General features: G+C 32.2%; 1 protein-coding gene across 2 annotated transcripts; it reads right to left on the minus strand.

Annotated features, from left to right (window-relative positions):
- LOC104586030 (GDSL esterase/lipase 7-like) lies at positions 1-4,472 on the minus strand. Of its 2 annotated transcripts, none has more exons than XM_088902760.1 (5): positions 4,116-4,472; positions 1,892-2,022; positions 1,510-1,697; positions 723-895; positions 1-601 (listed from the first exon to the last, which is right to left on the minus strand). In XM_088902760.1, exons 1-5 carry the CDS (start codon positions 4,348-4,350, stop codon positions 390-392), a joined length of 939 nt encoding a protein of 312 aa, XP_088758886.1. In that variant the 5' UTR covers positions 4,351-4,472; the 3' UTR covers positions 1-389. The 2 variants fall into 2 exon arrangements, with proteins under 2 accessions (XP_088758886.1, XP_088758883.1); XM_088902757.1 differs by having other exon boundaries at positions 723-975; positions 1,452-1,697.
- Positions 4,473-22,429: the final 17,957 nt, after the last annotated feature.

The raw sequence follows: 22,429 nt of genomic DNA on the forward strand, positions 1-22,429 counted from the left end.
TTTACCCGGATAAATAAGGCCTTATATTTTCTTGTGATTCTTTATTTCAACCAATAAGTTACATGAGTGTATCGTCCAAGAAAATAAATTAAAAGGTTGTGACCTATGTGAGGGTCACATGTATACATAAATATGATACAAAATTAATAAACTGGTTATACTTGTTCTGCTCTGCATTGATGATCGTCAATGGAGGTCATCAATCATCACCACCCATCCTGATGTCAACTATTCAGAATTATATTTCCTGTTTCTGCATTCACTATTTGAACACAGGTGTAAGAGTTTTAAAAACGTCCAAGGGTATGCCAAAGCCAAGGATTTGCTCCATCCTATATATGAATGAAACATCCACTGATTTTGAGATGGGATATATCACATCACTAAAGTTATGCTTGAGCAAGCTGTTCAATTGTTAATGGAACTGATACAGAGGAGTCGCTGAAGAAATGTCTCGCCGCTATAGAATTGATCCCTTCTGTTGGATGATATATATCAAAAAAGTAGTGTGTGTTTGGGGTTTTGCAGGGTGCTACGTTGGGGGTGCATGGCAAGGATCCATTGCCAGCATCAACACAACAGGGCCTTGGGTCATTGATTCCTGTCAGGGAAAACATTCATGATATATATTGATAGATTAGTACAAAATGAAATCCTGAATTCCTGATCAAATGGGTCGATTCTTGTACTACTATATATATATATATATATATATATCTCACCACTTTTTGTCACCTCCGATGCCATTAATGTAGACAATTCATAAGATTTTAGAGTCACGAAGGTTGAACCAGGGAGGGTGGAACTCTGCCCTTTCAGTAGCTCAATAAGCTTACTGTTATAAACTTCCACAAACTGATTCAGTTCTTCAACACATACTCCTTTGGGCTTTCTTCTGTTAACGATATAAGGAATGCACCCAATTAGACCGAGATTAGCTACTACGAACTTCCTAGCCCCAAGCATATACAGTGCCTACCAAAGACAAAACCCTAATCAGAACAGTTCATCTAAGTACTCCTACATTTCAATTACCAAACCTAATTTGGCTCTGATAATGTCACTATTGGCTTAATTAGTTTTGGAATGAGTAAGTGCAAAACCTTGTATTTTGCATGCATTTGTATTCTTTCCAAACTGAGGGTAAGGCTGCAGTGCAATTTTATTTGCACTTGTACAAATGCATGGGAGTATAAATAAAAAGATTGAAAATTCTGGTTTAATTTTGTTTTGGGTTTTTCTCTATTCTGCTTCAGGTCTTATTTTTACTTCATTTTTACTGTAATCAAACAAAATAAAGTAAAAATTGAAATAAAAATAAATTAATTTGCATTAATACAAATAAATTTGCATTGCAACCAAACACAGCCTAAGCAACAAAAACCAATAAAAAAACAGACATGGTAAAATAAATCAGAAAGTAGTTTTGAGAAGCTGAAAATGATTATTACCTGCAAATTTTGTGATAATCTTTCTGTGAGATCGTTAGAGAGGACTGTAGGCTTGTACCTGGGATTGGAGAGATCAGGTTCATTTAAGTAGGTATAGATGAAGTCATTGCTCCCAATGTTAATGTAGAAAATAGACTTGGAGAAGTGATCAGAAAGCTCATTTGGACCCTTAAAAGTGTTACTCAAGTACTTTTGCACAGTTTCTGTGAACAATTTGAGCTGTGTGTCCAGGCTCAAGTTGGGTCCCTGTACAACGATCGACCACAAAATGGTCAATATTACATCCAATCACGTACCATAGTTGACAAGTTTGTAGTTTGATTTGATTAGAACAATTCACAATTGTCATTGTACGTAGTTTGTCTAAGTCACTGAATCAAATTCAACTTCTTTCAGGCTATCTTTTAATGCAGATACAAATAACAAAGAATGTTTCTTACCAAAATTGTTCCTGTTTCTGGGAGAATGCCTGCTGACCCCGATCCATAATTAATGCCAGTTCGAATCTCTTGCCGCTCTTTCTCTGAAAGACCCAGATATGGAGGGACCAGTGGAAGCCCCAGGGCTTCGGCTGCAACCAAAATCAATAGGTAATCAAGGTCGTGTAGTGAAAAAAAAAATGGAGCAATACTTTCTTCTACCCGTTGGAGGACATGCATCTTACCACGAGTTCACATCTGCGCCCCACAGTACATCTCCTCCACCTTGTATCCCGTAATTGTTATCGGGAGATGTTCCAATACAAGGTGGAGATGTGCTGTGGGGGCATTGTGGGGTGTTCCTTGTGGGGCGCAGATGTGAACTCTCTACCACTTCTTCAGACTTAAACCCCAAACCCTAAAATCTAAGCTCTGAACCTTTAAATCTGGTTTAAAAGCCCTAACTCTAAACCTTAAACCCAATAATCTAAAATCTAAACCCATAAATAACCTTAAAGTTTAAATTTAAAAATGACTAAACCCTAAACCCTAAACCTTAAACTCTAAAATCTAAATTCTAAAGAAACCTTTAATAATTTTAAAGCCTAAATCTCTAAACCCCTAAATCCTAACTCTAAACCTTAAATTTATTGTATAAAAATGCCTTTAGTTGGATGCATGTCATCAGACAGGATAGGAGCCAAGCATTTTCCGAATGTGCAGCCTCTAGAATAAGAAAAGTTAAAAAGGACTACAAAACCATGTAACTATCTCTCTAGAAATCACTTCAATAACAACCCCAGAATTTCAAAAGCTATCTCGGTTTTGAGCAAGGTTTTAAAAACCAGATTGGACACAGATCCATTTTGACTATCAGTTTTCAGGTCAAATGGTCCAATTATCCAGTTTGAACGGACCGCCAATTCTGATTAAAAATAAAAAAATAAAAAGCCAAAAATCATTTATTGGGTCAATGGGTTGATGATTTGATCACTTGGGTCAATAGATCATTGACCAATGAATCAACAGTTTTTGGCCCAGAAACGGTTTTAGGGTAAAATGAAAACAATTCCCTAACTGGTTCTCAGGTCAACCCGTCCAACCATCTGCTCTGATCCGGTTTTCAAAACCATAATTCTATGAATAGCCCCTAAACATGAAAATTAAGAGAGACCAATTTTCTCTACTGAATTTTGAAGAATGTACAACCTTCAAAAATAAAAAGGAAAAAAAAAAGAAAACTAAAAAAGAAAATGCCTCAAGAAAAGGGTTTGAACAATGAAAGATCCAGTGTCCTTCCAAACATTTCATTGACGGACACGTAGTGAAATATTGATTACCTATCCATCAATAGAGTGCTCAAAAGGATCTTCACAAAGTGAAAATTATTCAAAAAAAAATATGGACAGGCTCAATGCAAATTTTTAAATTTCACTGTAGAGCAATAAACATTCAAAATGTCAAAACCCTCACTTTATACATCAATGTTCATTCACCCCAACTGTACTTTAGGCCTAAAAGTTTTAGCCCTGGACTGAACCATCATTCTCCCAAAATTATTTGGCCACAAAAAGACCCTTAAATCAAGATCAGATGAGCTGCACTTGATCAGCGTGTTGTTTAACCAATAATAATGCCCCCACGTTAGCCATGCACATGAAATGGGCGATTGGAGTTACGTGGAGCATATGGCCGACTTGGGACATTATTATTAGTTAATACGTGTCATCTCATCCAAACTCCCGTAAACCACATTCGACCAATGAGTTTGGATCTGTTTCCATTAAGGAAATAAGCCACTACAGTCTCACATCAGGAACATCTTTCCTTTGTTGGGACCAGATGGACTAATAAAATGGGAATCATAAAATGGGTCTAATAAGTAAATAGAGATCTCAGGGTCTGTCTGGTTCGCAGTCAGATTTGGTATCGGAATGGTCCATTTCCGGTGTTTGATTTAGATATGAATAAAAATAAGAATTAAAATCAGTAAGAATGAGATTTCATTCTCGAAGGAAGGGCAGGGAATGACCATTCCGTCAAATGGGGGAATAACATTCTAACAAATGAGATTTCGATTCTGCTCAACCAAACAATTAGAATCGAAATAATTCATTCTAATTATGATTCGAGACCCCTATTCCTGCAAACCAAACAGGCCCCACTCCTTGGTTCATGGGGCCTTTTGTTGCAAAAAACGCATGCAGAGCTACAATAATCATGATGATAAACTTTTATGGCTCACCAATGAAATCAACGGAAGTTCTGCCATTGGTAAACCGGCCAGTGGGTCCCGTAGGAAAATTTACTCCATAAGGTGGATAATTTGCTTTGGCTTTGGTAGGTAGATAATTATTGTTGCCACTGTCGATCAGGGAGTCTCCAAACACGTAAATGGCGGCAACAAGTGGTTGATTGGATTTGGCATGGATGAATTGAAGCAGAAAACAAAATATGTGAAGATAAATGCAAGGCTTCATCTTCTGCAAGAGATCAATTGCCTTAAAGAGATATGCCTCCGATCGAGTTGGATATATAGAGGAGTTGTGTAGATAGTTTCTGCTTTCTGTCTTTGTAAGGACATAGATCTATTGCTCTCTGCTTCTCTCACCGTGTTCTCTCGTTCTTGAATTAACTTTTAACTAATTCACTATATTTAGTATTTATCTTTTTTTTTTAAGTCTTGTGGAAGCCTTTCGCGGGATAATTTTGACCATACAGATGGAATGAATTTTAATTCTTTTGTAGCTAATTATTGGAAAGCTAGCTAGTGGCTTCAATATGTCTAAGGCCATGTTAGGGAGTGCTTAAGTTAAAAATAAGTGCTTAAAAACAAGTGTTTATTCGAATAATCACTTATTTGTATTTGGCACCCAACTTTTCAAGTGTTTTTTTTTTTAATTAAGCAGTTATTTTATATTGGAGGTTTGATAGTCTTTTTCTCTAATAAGCATTTGTGACTATTTTGTCCTTCATTTTCTTTCAAGTTTTCAAAATACACCATTTGAAAGAACTTTTATTAAATTATATGGCTTCATTATGAATATAAATTTAGAAATGCACGTAGGAAATCGCCCATACATTAATGCAATTAATGCAGTGGAAATATTCCACCAGGTTGTGGAGTTTTGAAGCATTCACAAAATTGATTGGATAGTGGTCCAATTTGGGATTTTAATCTGATTAAGAAGATGTGAACTGGACCTCAAATAACACTTCCATGTGTAGGCATGGATAATTGACATATATTTAATATAAACATTAACATTCATTGTTGTAGTGTTACCTGTATAAGATAAACAAGAAAATTGCTATACGTTTGATAAGGGTGCAACTTGGCTAGGGTCAGGTTGGGTTGAGTGTTTTGTCTATGGATCTTGTGAGAAGTTAGTTAAATATTATTTTCCTAATGATATATAATAAAAATGTAGGATAATGAAAATATATTTTATTTGATTTTATTAATCTCTATATACTTGATTTTATTAATCTCTATATACCTATGTATATATCTATATCTATATTTATATGTATATTATCTATACTACTTTAAAAAACACGAATAGCCTCAAGAATATTTCTACAATTTTTTAAGGACAAAAGTTACCCCTCCATATTTAAATTTATTGATAAAAAATAAGGACAGATAGGGTAATCGGTTATTGATATTAATTGAGTTGAAAAGAGGTAATGTTAAGACATTCAATGCATTCAATTCTCTCTCATTAAATCCAACATTTAAGGAATTAACTTACATTCACCTTCATTGAATCATACATTTAAAACATTATTGTTTCGTTTCATCATTAAGTTCTATTAATTACATCCACACATAATAGATTAATAATTCCAATAACATAAAAACTTATACTTTTAAAATCTACCCAAAAAATAGTTTTTTCGTCTAAGTGGTGGTAAGAAGTTAAACCATTTTGAGTCAAATGGGCCAACCCATGCTGACACAATTAAATCATAAAATTCCAAAATAAATAATATTCAAAAAGAGAGAACATTTTAACATCACATATTCGACATATTAAACAATAATAAGTACGATAAATAAGAAATATTTTTATTAATGATAGAAATGGAATGTTAAATTTAAAACCAATTGGATATATTCTCCCATTAAATCTTATATTTAAGATATTTTTTCATAATTAAATTCTACTAATTAAAGCCAAACCATTAATTTTAATAGTATAAAAATAAATATTTTGACATATAATTTGAAAACAAAACCATTTTCTTCCCACCCAGTGATCTAGTGGTGGATAAGCAATTCGACCATTTTGGGTCAAATGGGTTAATAAATAATGTCATAATTAAATAATAAGAAATTAAAAAATAAAATATAATATAAATTTGACATATCTCTAATATTGTATTATACTAAAAAAAATAAGTTTGAAACATAAGAAGCATTTTTATTAATGATGAAAATGAAATTCCAAATTCAAAATCAACCAAGAAATGAAATTATCTCATAGTCAAATAATAAAATTTTTAAAAATAGAAAATGCAAAGAATCACAAAAATAAAAAATTGAGAAAATTTTAAGTACATATCTAATGTTATACATTTATAAAAAATAAAATATTGGGTACATATCTAATATTATACATTCGTTATATTGAACAAAAACAACTATTATATATAATAAATAATTTTATTAATTATGGAAATGTAATACAAAATTTAATGTCAACCTAGAAAGCAAACTTTTTTTCTTTTGGGGTGGTGGGTTAGTATTTGGGTCAAATGGATTAATCAATGACATGTTAGTTAAATAATGAATCTTTAAAACATTATAAGTACAAGTAATCAAAAGAATAAATTAATTATGTCAAACAAAAATTAAGTGTGATAAGTAAAAAATATTGTATATAATGTAAATAAATATATAATTTAAAACTGATCCGAAAGCAATGTTATTTTCTCATTGGTTCTATTAATTAAATCCATACATAATAAATTAATAATTCCAATAATATAAAACTTATACTTCTAAAATCTATCAAGAAAAAATAGTGTTTTCATCTAAGAAATTAAACCATTTTGGTTCAAATGGGCCAACCCAAACTACCACAATTAAATAATAAAATTCAAAAATAGATAAAATAAGAAAAAAGGGGTAACATTTTAGTATCACATATTTTGGCATATTAAATAATAAGTATGAAAAATAAGAAATATTTTTATTAATGATGGAAATGGAATGTAAAATTTAAAACCAGTTGGATATGATCTCTCATTAAATCCTATATTTAAAATATATTTTTATCATTAAATTCTACTAATTAATGCCACAATGTTAATTTTAATAGTATAAAAATAAATATTTTGAAATGTAATTTGAAAACAAAGCCATTTTCTTCCCTCCTGGTGATGGGTAAGCAATTCAACCATTTGGGGTCAAATGGGTTAATAAATAATGTCATAATTTAATAATAAAATTTTAAATAAATAAAATATATAATACAAAAAAGAATTTGGCATATCTCTAATATTATATATTCATTATACTAAACAAAAATGAGTATGAAACATAAGATGTATTTTTATTAATGATGAAAATGAAATTTAAAATTTAAAATAAACCTAGAAACAAATTTGACATAGTCAAATAATAAAATTTTTAAAAATAGAAAATTCAAAGACTCACAAAAATAAAAAAATGAGAAATTTTTGGGTATATATCTAATGTTATATATTTATAAAAACTAAAAGGTACATCTCTAATTTTATATATTCATTATATTGAACAAAAATAAATATTATACAAAATAAATAATTTTATCAATAATAAAAATGTAATACAAAATTTAATGTCAACTTAGAAAGCAAACTATTTTTCTTTTTGGGTGGTGGGTTAGTATTTGGGTTAAATGGATTAATCAATGACATGATAGTTAAATAATAAATCTTTAAAAAATTAAAACATACAAGTAATCAAAAGAATATATAATTCAAAACTGGTCCGAAAGCAAAGATATTTTCTTGTTTAGATGATGGATCTACCAATGGTTCAACTTTTCAAAGAAACTCAAGATGTCATAATTGAATAATACATATTAAAAAAAGACAAAACACAAAACATGAACAAATAATATTCATCATGTTAAATAAAATTAATTGTTAAAATAAAAATTCATGTTGTCACAATTAAATAATAAAATTCAGAAATAGATAAAATACAAAAAAATGTATGATTAAAAAATTGGGAATTTAACATCATTTATTCGTCATATTAATCAATAATAAGTATGATAAATAAAAAACGTTTTTCTTAATGATGAAAATGGAATGTAAAATTTAAAGCCAATTGAAAATAAAACTATTTTCCTATACTTTCTCATTAGATCTTATATCTAAGGTATATTCTCTCATTAAATCCTATATTTAAGATATATTTTTCTCATCATTGAATTCTACTAATTAAATTCATAACATTAATTTTAATAGTATAAAAATAAATATTTTGACAATTAATTTAAAAGCAAAACTATTTTCTACCCTCCTAGTGCTAGGTAAGCAATTCAACCATTTTGGGTCAAATGGGTTAATAAATAATACCCTAATTAAATAATAAAAAATTAAAATAAATAAAATATATCATACAAAAAAAAAGAATTGAGTATATCTAAAATATTGTATACTCATTAAACTAAACAAAAATAAATATGAAATGTAAGAAATATTTTTATTAATGATAAAAATGGAATGCCAAATTTAAAATCAACGTAGAAATAAAATGACATCATAGTCAAAGAATAAAAATTTAGAAAATAAAAAATGCAATGAATCACAAAAATAAACAAAAGTAGAAAATTTTTGGGCAAATATCTAATCTTATATATTTATAAAAAATAAAAAAATTGGGTACACCTCTAATATTATGCATTCATTATATTGAAAAAAAGTTAGTATTATACATAAGAAATAATTTTATTAATGATGGAATTATAATACAAAATTTAATGTCGATCTAGAAATCACACTATTTTCTTTTTTGGGTGATGGGTTAGTGGTTTGGGTCAAACGGATATTAATTATGTGAAACAAAATTTAAGTGTGATAAGTCAAAATTATTTATATAATGTAAATGAAATATATAATTTAAAATTGATTTCAAAGCAAAGCTATTTTCTTATTTGGATGGTGGGTTTATGGTCCAACTTTTTTAAAAAATATGTGATGTCATAACTGAATAATAAATATTTAAAAAAAGATAGAAGACAAAAAATGAAAAAGTATAGAATTTTGTCAAAAAAATTGGGAACATTTTTAATGCTATATATTCATCATGTTTAAATAAAAATAATTATTAAAACAAAAATTATTTATATTTATGACAGAAATGGAATAAAATTTAATAATAACAACAACAACAACAACAATTATTATTATCGTGCATGCAATGCACAAGCATTTAAAATTTCCATGTGCAATGCATATACATATTTACTACAAGCATTTACATTTATTTTTAATCACATTATTACTTTTGTAAATTTTTCATTTTCTATCTTCACTATGATATATCTAAAATTCAAGTAATTAATATCAAGAAAAATTTATTACATGCAACACCGCTTTTCAAGAAACGACATAAATTACAAACACCTACCAAGTTGATGGATTTGGATGGGTTATAAGCATATTCATCTCCAACCTTCAACAACCACATTTCACATCTACTCCTAACCAATAGAGTCTAAATAGGATTCTTAGTTCTTATTCATGTTTGGGTGGGTTATAATCTATGACTAATTTTTATCTTTTTTTGTGCTAAGCAGTTCTTTTGTGCATTTTGTATGCTTAGGAGAAAACTAAGCAGTTCTTTTGTGCTAAGCAATTCATTTGATTAGTAGATTAAGGTAATGTTTGGTACTGTGGCTATTTATACTTGAAATGCTACCACATTAACGCCACCTAGATGTTGAGTTTAAATGTCAATTTCCTGTTGGCTGAGACTGTTTTGAGTTAAAACGGTTGCAAAGCATTTCCACTAGAAACATAAAACCAAGGGGTGTGGGGGCTCTATAGCGAGTTCGGTTCAGGTAGACACGTCATTGTAAGCTCGTTAAATGAGCACTTTCAATTTTTTTTGACACCTGTCCCTTGAAATACCCCGAACCTACCCTTGAAAAAGATTAAAGACAACTTTTAAGAGTTGTCAGAATATTTATAAACTGTTTACTGAATGTTCTTCCTATGTTATGCCTACTGGATTCGGTCCCCTCTATAGCTGCCCATTTGAAGAAATTGTCCAATGACCTAACTCTTACTTGGCATCTTACTTAACATTGTGAATATATATATTTTGGTGTATCTACATACTAATGAAGATTGATATATACAATTGAATACCCTTAAACCCTACCATGGGATCAACAAAAAACGTTTATTTTTAAATTTGGTCATGAGATGAGAATCAGTATTATTTTATTTTTGGGTAAAATACAAAAACCTCCCCTGAAGTTTTTAACAATCATAAAAACCCCCCCTTTAGTTTAATTTTAACAAATACCTCCCCTGAACTTTTAAAAAATTTGACAAAAACCTCCCTTCCGTCACTCTCTTAGACGAAAAATGTTAGACTGATGCATCAATTTCTTTAAATACCCATTCTACCCTTTTATAAATTATTTTACATACAAAATTACAGAAATAACCCCATTTTTTACTTGACAAAAATCTCCTTTTAAAAATCATCTTCTAATGTTTTGTCAAATTAAAACATGGTTACTCAGTAATTTTGCATGTAAAATAATTTATAAAAGGGTAGAATGGGTATTTGGAAGAAACTAAAACATCAGTCTAACTTTTTTCGTTTGGGAAGGTGACAGAATGGAGGTTTTTGTCCAATTTTTCAAAAATTCAGGGGAGGTATTTGTTAAAATGAAACTAGAGGGGAGACTTTTATGATTGTCAAAAACTTCAGGCGAGTTTTCTATATTTTACCCTTTTTTTTTACAAAAGGATAAAAATAAATTGGTATCACATTGGATATACTTTATTTCATTTAAACATTTTAGGTAATTGTACCAATACCAAACACAATATTGCTGAAAACACTTGTTCAATTCCTAATCAACAAGTATCAACTAAACAAGTTTTATGTCAAAACATCAACATTAGTATTTTGATATGAAATATCATTGCCACTCTATGTTTGAGTCTGAAATGGAGATGTCTAGAGTGAAGCTAGAGTGCCAGTTTGAAGTTTGAACCAAACCTAGATTGCTTGAGTAGTCTTTCCCCAAGTCTCACACGGAGACAGACATAAAAAGAGCATTCCATTAAACCAAGACTAGGGATGACAACGGGGCGGGTTTGGGGTAGGGCACCCCCTCTCCGTCCCCGCTCTGAAGTCAAGATACTTTGCCCCATCCCCTCTCCGTCTCCAGTGGCGGGGTGGGTCATCCACTCCCCGTCAGGGACGAGTAATCCCCGAATTTTCCCCGCTCCAAGGTAATTTCTTAAAAATTATTTATTTTGTGGACAATTTACACATATAATATAGGAATTTGGGGGTATTTTAGGAATTGAATTATAATACTTTGGAGGTAATTCAAAAATGAGATTATGGGATTCTAGGATTTTAAAAATTTAGGAAAAACTTAGAGATATTTTAACTATCAATATTAAACCTAGAGATATTTTACTAATTTTACCTTTGGGTTCGGGGCAAATTCGGGGAAAAAGTATTTTCCCTATCCCCACCCCGTCCTTGTTTAGGATTAGAGAAAACCTGCCCCGTTCAGGGTGGGGCAGGGCCCCAATTTTACGGGGGAAATTGTCATCCCTAACCAAGACAAACACTGAACAACTATAGACAAAGCAAAGACAGACCCAGATCCAAACATACAGAAAAAAAAAAAAAAAAAACAGACAACTGAAATAGAAACAACATAACTACAAAGAAATGCAAACTGAGGACAAAACCCTAAATCCTAACAACATAGAAAAAGAACAAGACTGAGATACCCTTAAATTTAACAAGTCCACCATTCATTATATGAATTCTCTCCCTCTATTGAACCCGACCAAGTATATACAATGGAATTCTCTCTACAAGTAAAACTTCCTATGCCCTGATAATCAAATGTCCTTCTGGACTATCTTATTATGCCATCCTAGATGTACTCCTTTGGACTTCGAATTGGACTTCGCAGGACAGAATCCAAGAACAAAATCAATATGGGTTTCCTAATCTTTCTTAAGGGTAAATTACAAAGAGCATGGGTTTCCTAATCTTTGTTAAGGGTAAATTACAAAGAGCATGGGTTTCCTAATCTTTATTAAGGGTAAATTATAAAGAGCCCCCTTATTATGGAGTCAGCGATAAAGACTCCTCTATATTTTAATTTATGATAAAGACCCCCTAAACCTTAGTCGTGAGACAAAGACCCCCTAACCATTAAGTCAATAACAAAATGTGTTAAATGATCAAAATATCCATCTGAACTTTCTTTATTTTCTTTTTATTGTCATTTTCTCATAAATCCTAATGTAACCTATCTTCATGCATTAAATTACCAAAATTGGCCACAACAATGATTGATTTCCACCAAAGGAATTAAACCCACATTTTAGTCTTCTTTTTTTGTTTTTTTTCTCTTTCTTTTTTACTCCCCACAGTCCCTCGCTTCTCTTGCTAGAAAATGTAGATCTTTCTTAGCTGGAAAACCAAGAACTTTATCATTTCTTGGCTGGGAATTCCTTTAAGACCTCTGAGGTCTGAAAATGTTGCTTTTTAGATGCTATGCACGTTTGGTATTCGATCTGATTATGGATCTTAAACTCTATTTCAGATCTGAAACCAAAAGAGGTCGACCAGCCTCTTAACGCGATCAGATGCATTTCAGACCACATTAAAAGACAAAAATAGGCCTCTACAATTTTGTAAATGCCCGACGTTGTCCCTCATTTAACCCGACAAAAGGAGCTCACTGCCATCAAGCTTCTCTCAGAGGTACGTTTTTCAACCCAAATCTCCATTTTACCTCTTGTTTTCTACTATTTTCTTTAGGTTTTGAATTTAAATTATAGTTATTGGTATTTTAATTACCATAAATTACTATAAAATTGTTTTATAGTAATTATAATTTAATTATTATTGACAAGTATTTAAATTGTTAAGTATAAATATAATTAATAATTATGATAATTACTTTTGAAAATTATCATAACTTATGTAAACTATCATAATTTAATAGTAAACTAGCAGAGTAACCCGTGCTCAGCACGGGAGTGAGAGAAGAGAAACGAAACTCTACCAAATTTCATAACGTAGATAAAATTGAAAAGGCAATTTGATGAGGAAGAATGGCATTATTAGAGAAGAGATAGCATTAATACTAAACTTCAAGTTATATAGATTCAGAATATCTATCAATTGAATTACAAGAAATTCAGAAACAAGTAATAAGGCATTTCATCCAAAAAGAGAGAAACTCGTCACGGGCCAGCACGGCACAGCCTACAGGGCCCATAGTGGGCCGTGCTTGGGCGTTCGAAAACTAGTCGTTGGGCCCCCCAACATATTGTTTCATTTTTTTGGGGCGGTTTTACGTAAATACCCCCTAACAGCTATAAACATAAATGCCCTCAACAACTAGTTTAGGGGGGCTTTTTGGGTAAAGTTATAAATAAGTTTACAATAACCAAAATACCCCCACAACAACTAAAATTTAGATAGTTTTTAAGGTATTTTGGGTAATTGAATTATGTTCAATTCCTATAAATAGACCTATCCTCCACCAATCTCATCACATCAATTCAACAATTGTCTTAATCTCTTCTCTCTCTCTCGTATTCATACAATCTCAATTCTCTGCAATCTGAGTAATTCTGATTGATTGATTGTCTGATTCTCCAATTCTCAATTCTCATCTTTATTGAAGTTTCAACAAGAAGAAGGCTTGCTCAACAGGCTCAAGTATCTCAATTTGGGAGGCTTGGATGTTGAAAAGCTTTAACCGTTGAAATCAAGTTAGGATTTTGAACTGATAATCCGGGTAAGTCCAATTAAATTAATTTTTATCTTTTTAGAATTAAAAAAATGGTCGGTTTTTCCCAAAACCGATTCCTCAACATGTTCACTCTTGACGATATTCAATCGCATCATAATAGTGTTAGCACTGATGTTATTGATATTGATGGAAGTGGAATTTTCACCCCTGGTACTGATACTAGGGGAAAGAAAAAGAGGGTCTCTAAGTAGAGTAGCCAAGTTTGGAAAATTTTTAGTAGAGGATATTGAGGGGAAGGGAAAAATAGCAGTTTGCCAAAATAGTAGAAAAGACTTTAGCTATTGTAGCAAGGATGATAAGGGTCATTTGAGCAAACATTTGCTCACACATGAGAATGAAGAACAAGAAGAAGGGAGAGAAACAACACAAACAGAAATTGGGAGGGGGAGTTTTGGTACATTTAAATATTCACAAGAAAAAATGAGACAAGAATTAGCAAAGTATATTGTACATGCAGAATAACCATTTATATTAGCTGAAGATACTAAGCTTGCAAAGTGGTTAAGTAATTCTGTAAATCCACAATATAAAAAAGTTTGTAGGCTTGAGTGGCCACATACTGGCCCAATTATTGCTGCAAGTATTTTAAATACTTTACATGCTTATAGAATAGAAAAAAAAAATTATTTTCTATTAGTTTTGATAACGCCAGCAATAATGATTCTGCAATAAATATTTTAAAATCTCAATTAAAACCACGCTTAAATGATAAATTATTTTCTATTAATTTCTCGTTCTAGCAGTCGCCATGTTCATCTGGTGGCGGAATAACCAGAAGACCCAAACAGTATTGAACATAAACATTAGCAAATGAAATACCCATTAACAATCTCTCTTCAAAACCAAAAACCCACCAAAAATTTTCATTAATAACCAACTTTTGAGCTCATTGGTTTTTTGGCACAGACAAACAAGAGGCCAGTTTATAAGCCTTGGCAATGTGAGATAATTTGTTTGGGTTATGGTTGAGCTGGCCCCGGGTTCCACGTGTCACTTCCGTGGCTGTCTTATCACCTCGGCTATGTTGGCACCACGTCATATGAATAAGTGCGACCAAGACAAGAGAACGTCATACAGACGATGACAACTTCGCTAGGGATTAGGTCTTCTCTCGAAGACCTCGACAGACAACCTCATCCCAACAACCCTGATAGCCTCATCCAACCAGGGCATAGATCTTCGGCTATAAAAGGGTGCCTCCCGCTCAAGGTAGGGGACCCAAGTTTTGACTTCCATACTATTACTCTGCTCGGACCAGCACTGTTCTCTAATTGCTCGGTCCAACTGCCCACTATTCTTGAATGACTTGAGTGTCGAAGTACCTACCTAGGGATAACTCCTCGGGCCTCTGACTACTTTCTTGGTTTCAAATCTTGGAGCGCGGCTTTGTCCTTCCACTTCAGCTCTGCCTAGTTGGCAAGATTATTTGATTGCAACCTCAGTTAAAGAACTACCTCGGATCGAGCAGCATCAAATTGACGCCATCTGTGGGAATTGCACAAAAAGTTATTCCAAATCCTTTCTCCGCGTGACCAAGAAAGATGCTGAGAAACACATCTGAAACTCAGCGATCCCCATCTCGGGGATCCCGCTCTCATCGCAGCCCTCTGCATCGCAAAACTCAGCAACCTCAGCAGCAGACCATGGTCGCCCCCGCCCAATTCCAGGTGATGCAAGAAAAGGTTGACCAGATCTTGGCAATGATGCAAATGCTGGGCTCCACGGAGCAAACTCCTCAAACCGTCCTTCCTCCTGCCCCGATGCTTATTGTAGTCGATCCTCGCCCTAAGGATCTCAAAAAGCGCCAGTTGGACAAGGGGAAGGCACAGCCCGATCAAGAAAAGAAATAGACATCAAGAAGATCGGGCTCCTTGGCTCGGTCCCATGAACGTGACGACTGTAGCAACACCGATCTACGTAGATTCTGGCAAAAGAAAGTCTCGGTGGACCGGTGCAACAACAACCAGTCTCCATTGCCGAATCAAGTTTGATCAAAGATCGTGCAACACCGCCCAAGAAAGAAAGAACCAAGCTTGTGGTCCCAAACAATAGGGATGCAGAGATCAGAGAACTCCGACAATGCCTGACCGAGTTGGAGCACAGCCAAGCTGAAAGAAGTGCAACCCCCCTCTTGTGGTCTGACCAGTAGAGCCGAACAACAAGCCTGCCAAGGAATACAGACCCAGTCGGCTGGTGAGCCCCGTAGTTCGAAAGGTATGACTGGAACACGGACCCTAGTGACTATCTCAAAGCCTTTAAAACCTAGATGATGTTGCACGTTTACTTCGAAGGCATAATGTGCAAAGCCTTTGTAGCCAAGGTTTAAAATTTTGATATACGGGGCGTATCGTATCATATCTTTTAAGGTAAGATACGGGATACACTAGTAAATCGTGTGTTTTGTATCTTTTCTTCCATATCGGTACCATATTGACATGATACGGTACCGTATCGACCATTTTGGTGCCGTATCAGTCGATACACTACCGACACGAGGGCATATCGGCCGATATGACCCCAAAACGATACGGGCAGAAGTTAAATGTTTGAACTGGAGAAAGAAGGCTTCTTTCTCCCGAAAAAAGACTTCTCTCCCTAAAAAAGACTTCTCTCCCTCCTAAACCATGCCAAACCTCTCACATACTTGCCTAGATTGCTAGATCTACAAAAAAAAACAACAAAAGCACATCAAACTTGAAGATTTGGGAAGATTTTTGAAGTTTTGGAAAATATTGCGAAAATAGGTGAGTTTTTTTATTTTTTTCATTTAATCTCTTTGATTTGTTGTTTATTTCTTGTTTGAATGCTTGGAAATAGACCTATTCATGGGCCGGGCTCGGGCTTGACTTTTGCAAAAATTTGAATGGGGCCCGGCCCAAAGCCCGAGCCCAACATAGTGTAAGTCAGGCTTGAAACCCAACCCGTGAACAGGTCTACTTGGAAGTGCTCTAAACTTACCTAATCTACATTTCCCATGTCAAAAATGACATTTTTTGGAGTATATGTATAGATCTATGGATTTTTATGAATAAATATGGAAAAATAAAAATAAAGAAAAAATTTTAAAAAAATGTTTGCTTTTTATTTGAATGTAAGCACTTAATATGTCAGAAACCTATGGATGATCTACCATATTCATGTAATATTTGAAATTTTCTATTTAATATATGTTTTTTTTTTATTTTATTGTAATTTTTGGAAATAAAAATAAATATTAATTAATTATTTTTTATTATGATTTGTCCATAATGACTAAATGTATTGTAGATATATGGTTGATCTATCATATCCATTGATCATTTGGAGTTTTGGCATTTATTCTTTAAATATATGATTTTTTTATTTTTTTGTAATTTTCAGAATTAAAAATAAATATTTATTAATTATTTTTATTATGATTTGTCCATAAACACTGAATATATTCTTAATATATGGATTATATATCATATCCATAGCTTATTTGACATTTACCATTCAAATATGATTTTTGTAATTTTCAAAATTAAAAATAAATATTAATTAATTATTTTTTATTATGATTTGTCCATAAACACTGAATATATTCTTAATATATGGTTGATCTATCATATCCATAGATCATTTGACATTTATCATTCAAATATGGTTTTTAGAATTAAAATTAAATATTAATTAATTATTTTTTCTTATGATTTGTCCATAAACATTGAATATATTCATAATATATGGCTGATCTATCATATACATAGATCATTTGACATTTATTATTGAAATATTATTATTTTTTATTTTTTGTAATTTTCAGAATTAGTAATAAATAATATTTAATTACATTTTGTTATGATATAGCTCTAAGGACTGAATATATTCTTAATATATGGCCGATCTATCATATTCATAGATCATTTGACATTTATTATTCAAATATGATTTTTTTTTAATTTTTGTAATTTTCAGAATTAATAATAAATAATATTTAATTACATTTTGTTATGATAGAGCCCTAAGGACTGAATGTATTCTTAATATGTGGCTGATCTATCAATTTTAGAATTCAAAATGAATATTAATTATTTATCTTTTATTGTGATTTTTTCATAAACACTGAATATATTCTTAATATATGGCTAATCTATCATTTCCATAGATCATTTGGCTTTTTTTATTCAAATTTGAATAATGATTTTGAAATGTGGATCATGAATAAATATGACATTTATATTGAATAAATATGAATATGATTATGAAGTGCTTTCTAATTTACTTTTATGGTTTACGTGAATTATGAAGTGCTTTCTACCGAGTCTTTGATATGTCACCTAAAATGGAAGAAGACCCAGATATTGGATGGAGATATGGTATTAGAGTAAATAATAATAGACTTCATACCAAATGTAATTTTTGTGGGCAGATTATGAAAGGCAGTGGTGTAACCCGTCTTAAACATCACTTGGCTAGAGTATATCCAAACGTTTCTGATTGTCCAAAGTGCCCAATGGAAATTTCCAAGGCAATGAAAGAACATCTCAAAGAACATGAGATGTTGAAGAAACAAAACAAAGAGAAAAAATGTTAGGAAGAACATTGAGGCCCAGAAGGGATGATGAGAATGAGGAAGAAGAAGAAGAAGAAGAAGATGATGATGATGATGAAAGGTCTGAATATGTTAACATTGATGATGATGATGATGCAGAGCAAATGACATTCAATATGGGTAGACATGCATCACGAGCGTCTCAATGGAAAGAAGAACAATTACAAAGATTCCATAGCACTACGCCCCAATTTATAGAATCACAACATCAAGATGGGGGTTCTTCACAACCACAATTATCTAAAAGCAAAAGTGGTATCTTTCGAGCAAAGTGTTGGAAAGAAGCATTTAACATATTTAATCCCTCTAAGTCCAAAAAATCCTTAATAAGTGACACTCTTAATATAGGAGATATGGACAAATTTTAAGAAGTGTTATGACAATGGATCTAGAAATAACGCTAGAAGAGTTATTTCAAAGTTTTTTCTATACAATTATATCCCTGCAAATGCAATAACCTCTTCATATTATAAAATCATGATAAATGAAATTGCAAAAGTAGGAAAAGGTGTACAGGGACCTAAACCTTATGAAATTATGGGGAGGTTCTCAGATGAGGAAGTTGAAGAGTTGAAAAGCCATTTCAAAGCATTTTTCTAAATAGCCGAAAATATATGGGCTTACTATTATGTGTGATGGTTGGACATGACCAAGTAGAATGCCGATCATCAATTTTATGGTGTATTGTAATGGGCAAACAATATTTCATAAATCCATTAATGCATCTAGTGATCGACATAATGTGCAATATTTGTTTAAGTTGATGAATATAGTGGTTGATGAATTTGGTGCAGAAAATGTTGTACAAATTGTGACTGATAATGGAAGTGCTTATAAAGTAGCTCGCAAAATGCTAAAACAAAAAAGAAAGCACTTGTATTGGACACCGTGTGTAGCTCATTGCCTTGATTTAATGTTACAAGACATCGCTAAAGTTTTTATGTGGTGTCTAGAGTCATTGAAAAGGGAAAAACGATTACCAATTTCATTTATAATCACTCAATTGTTCTCAACTTGATGAGGAGTTTCACAAATAATAGAGAGTTAGTATGTCCAGGGCCAACTCGCTTTGCTACTCACTATATTGCTCTTGAAAGTCTGAATTCTCATAAGACAGATGAATGGAAATCACTGTCACAAGTAAGAACAAAAAAGGGAGAAGTTGAGAAAATTATCAATGACAACAACTTTTGGAAAATAGTTCAACAATATACTTTGATGACTAAGCCCCTTATAAAAATGCTTCGAATTGTTGATGGTGAAAAAAGAGCAACAATGGGAATTGTATACGAGACAATGCGTAGAGTGAAGAAGATGATTGAAGAGAAATTTCCAAATTCAAATAAATACATCCTGGACATTATAAACAATATATGGAATGCACAACTCGTTCACCATTTGCATAAAGCAGGTATTTTTTTACTTTATTTAATTATATTATTAATTTCCAATATTTTATATTTTTATGCTAATTGCTAAATGAGTATTTAAGATGTCAATTAACAATATTATTTTTTTCTTAAATTTTAGGATATTATTTAAATCCAGCTTTTCAATATAATCATGATCTTGTTGTGATTGATGATTTATTATCATCTTTGTAAAAAGTCATTACAAGAATGGAGTCAATTGAAACCAGAACTACCCTTACTTTATGAGAGGTAAAAGTGTAATTATGTAAGTTGATAAATTATATAATAATATATTTTGATAATATGATACTAATATCTGTTATTTTCAATTAAGGCAAAAATATTCCGTGAAGCATTAAGTGGCTTTGTAGATCCTATGGCCGTTAAAGCAAGAACAAGAACTGACCTAGGTAAATTAAAATTTTAATATATTCTTGATTTTTCTATTCTTTAATGTTAATTATGAAGTTGTTAACTAATTTATTTTATTTTTAATATTATACATTTTATATTTATATTAAAATGTATATATATATAGTCTTTTCAGCTGAATGGTGGTTGATTTATGGTCAAGATGCCCCGTATCTTCATAAAATAGCAATAAGGGTATTATCACAAACGGCTTCTACTAGTGGTTATGAATGAAATTAGAGTACATTTGGCCTTATTCATACAAAGTAGAGGAATCATCTATCCTATGACACTTCGGAGAATTTAGTATATGTCTACTATAACATGAGATTGAGAGTTAGACACCTTATTATAAATAAAAGACATCAAGAAGGTTATTTCAACCCAATTGATCTTAATGATATATATGATGAAGAAGATCTAGTGATATCTTGGTTAGAACACACTGACAAAGAAACAAGGGTCTTAGATGAACCAGGTAATCCTCTAAGACCCAATCCCTATATTTTAAATCAAATGGGGATAAATGTTGATGATTGGGTCTGAGAATAGACAAGCAATAGTGGGACTGGTAATTGTAATGAGTCTACTGCTGATGATGGTGGTGATGGCGATGTAAGATCTAATTCTAGTTATGAATATGAGAGAAGTGGCTATGATAGAATAGGTGGTCACAATGAAGGTGACGATACTAGTATTTTTGTCAAATATATACCACCTATGAATGATTCAATGCCACCTATCAAGACAAATACCGTCCAAGTCGCAGAGACATGAAATTAATGGATAGTTCCAATTATGGTTCTCATGGTTATGGAAGATCAAATGAATAGAATCACAATTATGGAAGATCCGTGGAAAGTAATAAGATGATGCCTCGATTAAGTAGCATGAGTTTGAGTTCAACTTCTAATTATGGCTACAACTCTTCTCAGTATGGATATGAGTCATATGACATGGGTCGTACAACTATAACCCCTGGAACTACAATGAGTTCTTAGATTTTTTGAGGTTTTGATGAAAGATACGAATCAAATTATCAAACTCAACCTTGTTATCAACAATGTTGCACTAAGGAGCAATTTGAGCATTTCAAACAATATATACAACGCCATATTCTCTAATAGAATGAGTTGGGGCGAATATTGTGCTTTGGTTAAAGATCACCACAATGTAGACATAAGCTATTATGAGCATGCAAGAAACTCCCTATAGTATTGAATTATTGGTTATCATCACATGATTTCAGGTATATAAGTAAATAACTTATCAAATAATTAATTTTTATTATGATTTTAATATTTATTTATTAATTATTTTTGAAATGTATGTTTATATAGGTTATTAACGGACATCATCATTCATGGAGGTATATTTTACACTTTTTTTACTAAATATTTTTTCTTTAATTTTAGACATTAATATTTTGTGTTGAATTATGTTGTATATGTTGAATTGAATTATTAAATATTGATGTGATTATAATTTTAATAAACATTGTTTAGATGTTCACATATGTTGAATTCTTGAGTATGATGTGGTTCCTCATAAATTCTATTAAGATATATTAATTTAGTGTATATATCTTATTAAAGCCTTATATTTAGTATTATTAATGTATTTAAAGGAGTTCGACATCAATTGAACAGGCAGTACCCGATACCACCTGAACACTTCGACAAGCCTCTCGTGCAAAGGGAACCTTAGCCCGACCATTAGGCTTTTGTTATACACATAGAGCTCGCTCAGCCGAGCATCTATAGGCCTCTCACCAACTTTCGAACACCTAACCTCATACTCGTCAGGAATACAATACAAAGATCTGATCTAGGCTATGTCCCCGGAAGTCAGAAAGCACGACGTGGTCCCGAACCAATGACCAGCATGCATAAGAAGGTCAACCTCCCTAGCCGCTGCCTCAGCCTTCTCGACCTCAGCAACCCTCTCAGGACTGATCTCCTTAAAGTCCTCGGCCTTGCCCCCTGGTTGCCAGCCTCACAAAAATCGAGTGCGGCTGCCTCAGTGAAAGACCCTGGCTCAGACCAAGAACGAGAAGAGGAAGTAGAAGAAGAGCGGGAAGACGAGGAAGACATCTTACCAATTTTTGAAGACTACTTCTCAT

The sequence above is a fragment of the Nelumbo nucifera genome, chromosome 1 (genome assembly GCF_055504915.1).
Source record: "Nelumbo nucifera cultivar China Antique chromosome 1, China Antique-T2T, whole genome shotgun sequence".
Lineage (NCBI taxonomy): Eukaryota > Viridiplantae > Streptophyta > Magnoliopsida > Proteales > Nelumbonaceae > Nelumbo > Nelumbo nucifera.

Bases quoted from the DNA above. Each gene is read 5' to 3' on its own strand.
- LOC104586030 (XM_088902757.1), bottom strand. From the start codon at position 4,350: ATGAAGCCTTGCATTTATCTTCACATATTTTGTTTTCTGCTTCAATTC. The intron at 2,023-4,115 runs GTGAGCCATAAA...TTTTGGTTGCAG, and splicing joins AACTTCCGTTGATTTCATTG to CCGAAGCCCTGGGGCTTCCA. The intron at 976-1,451 runs GTAATAATCATT...TGTCTTTGGTAG, and splicing joins GATTATCACAAAATTTGCAG to GCACTGTATATGCTTGGGGC.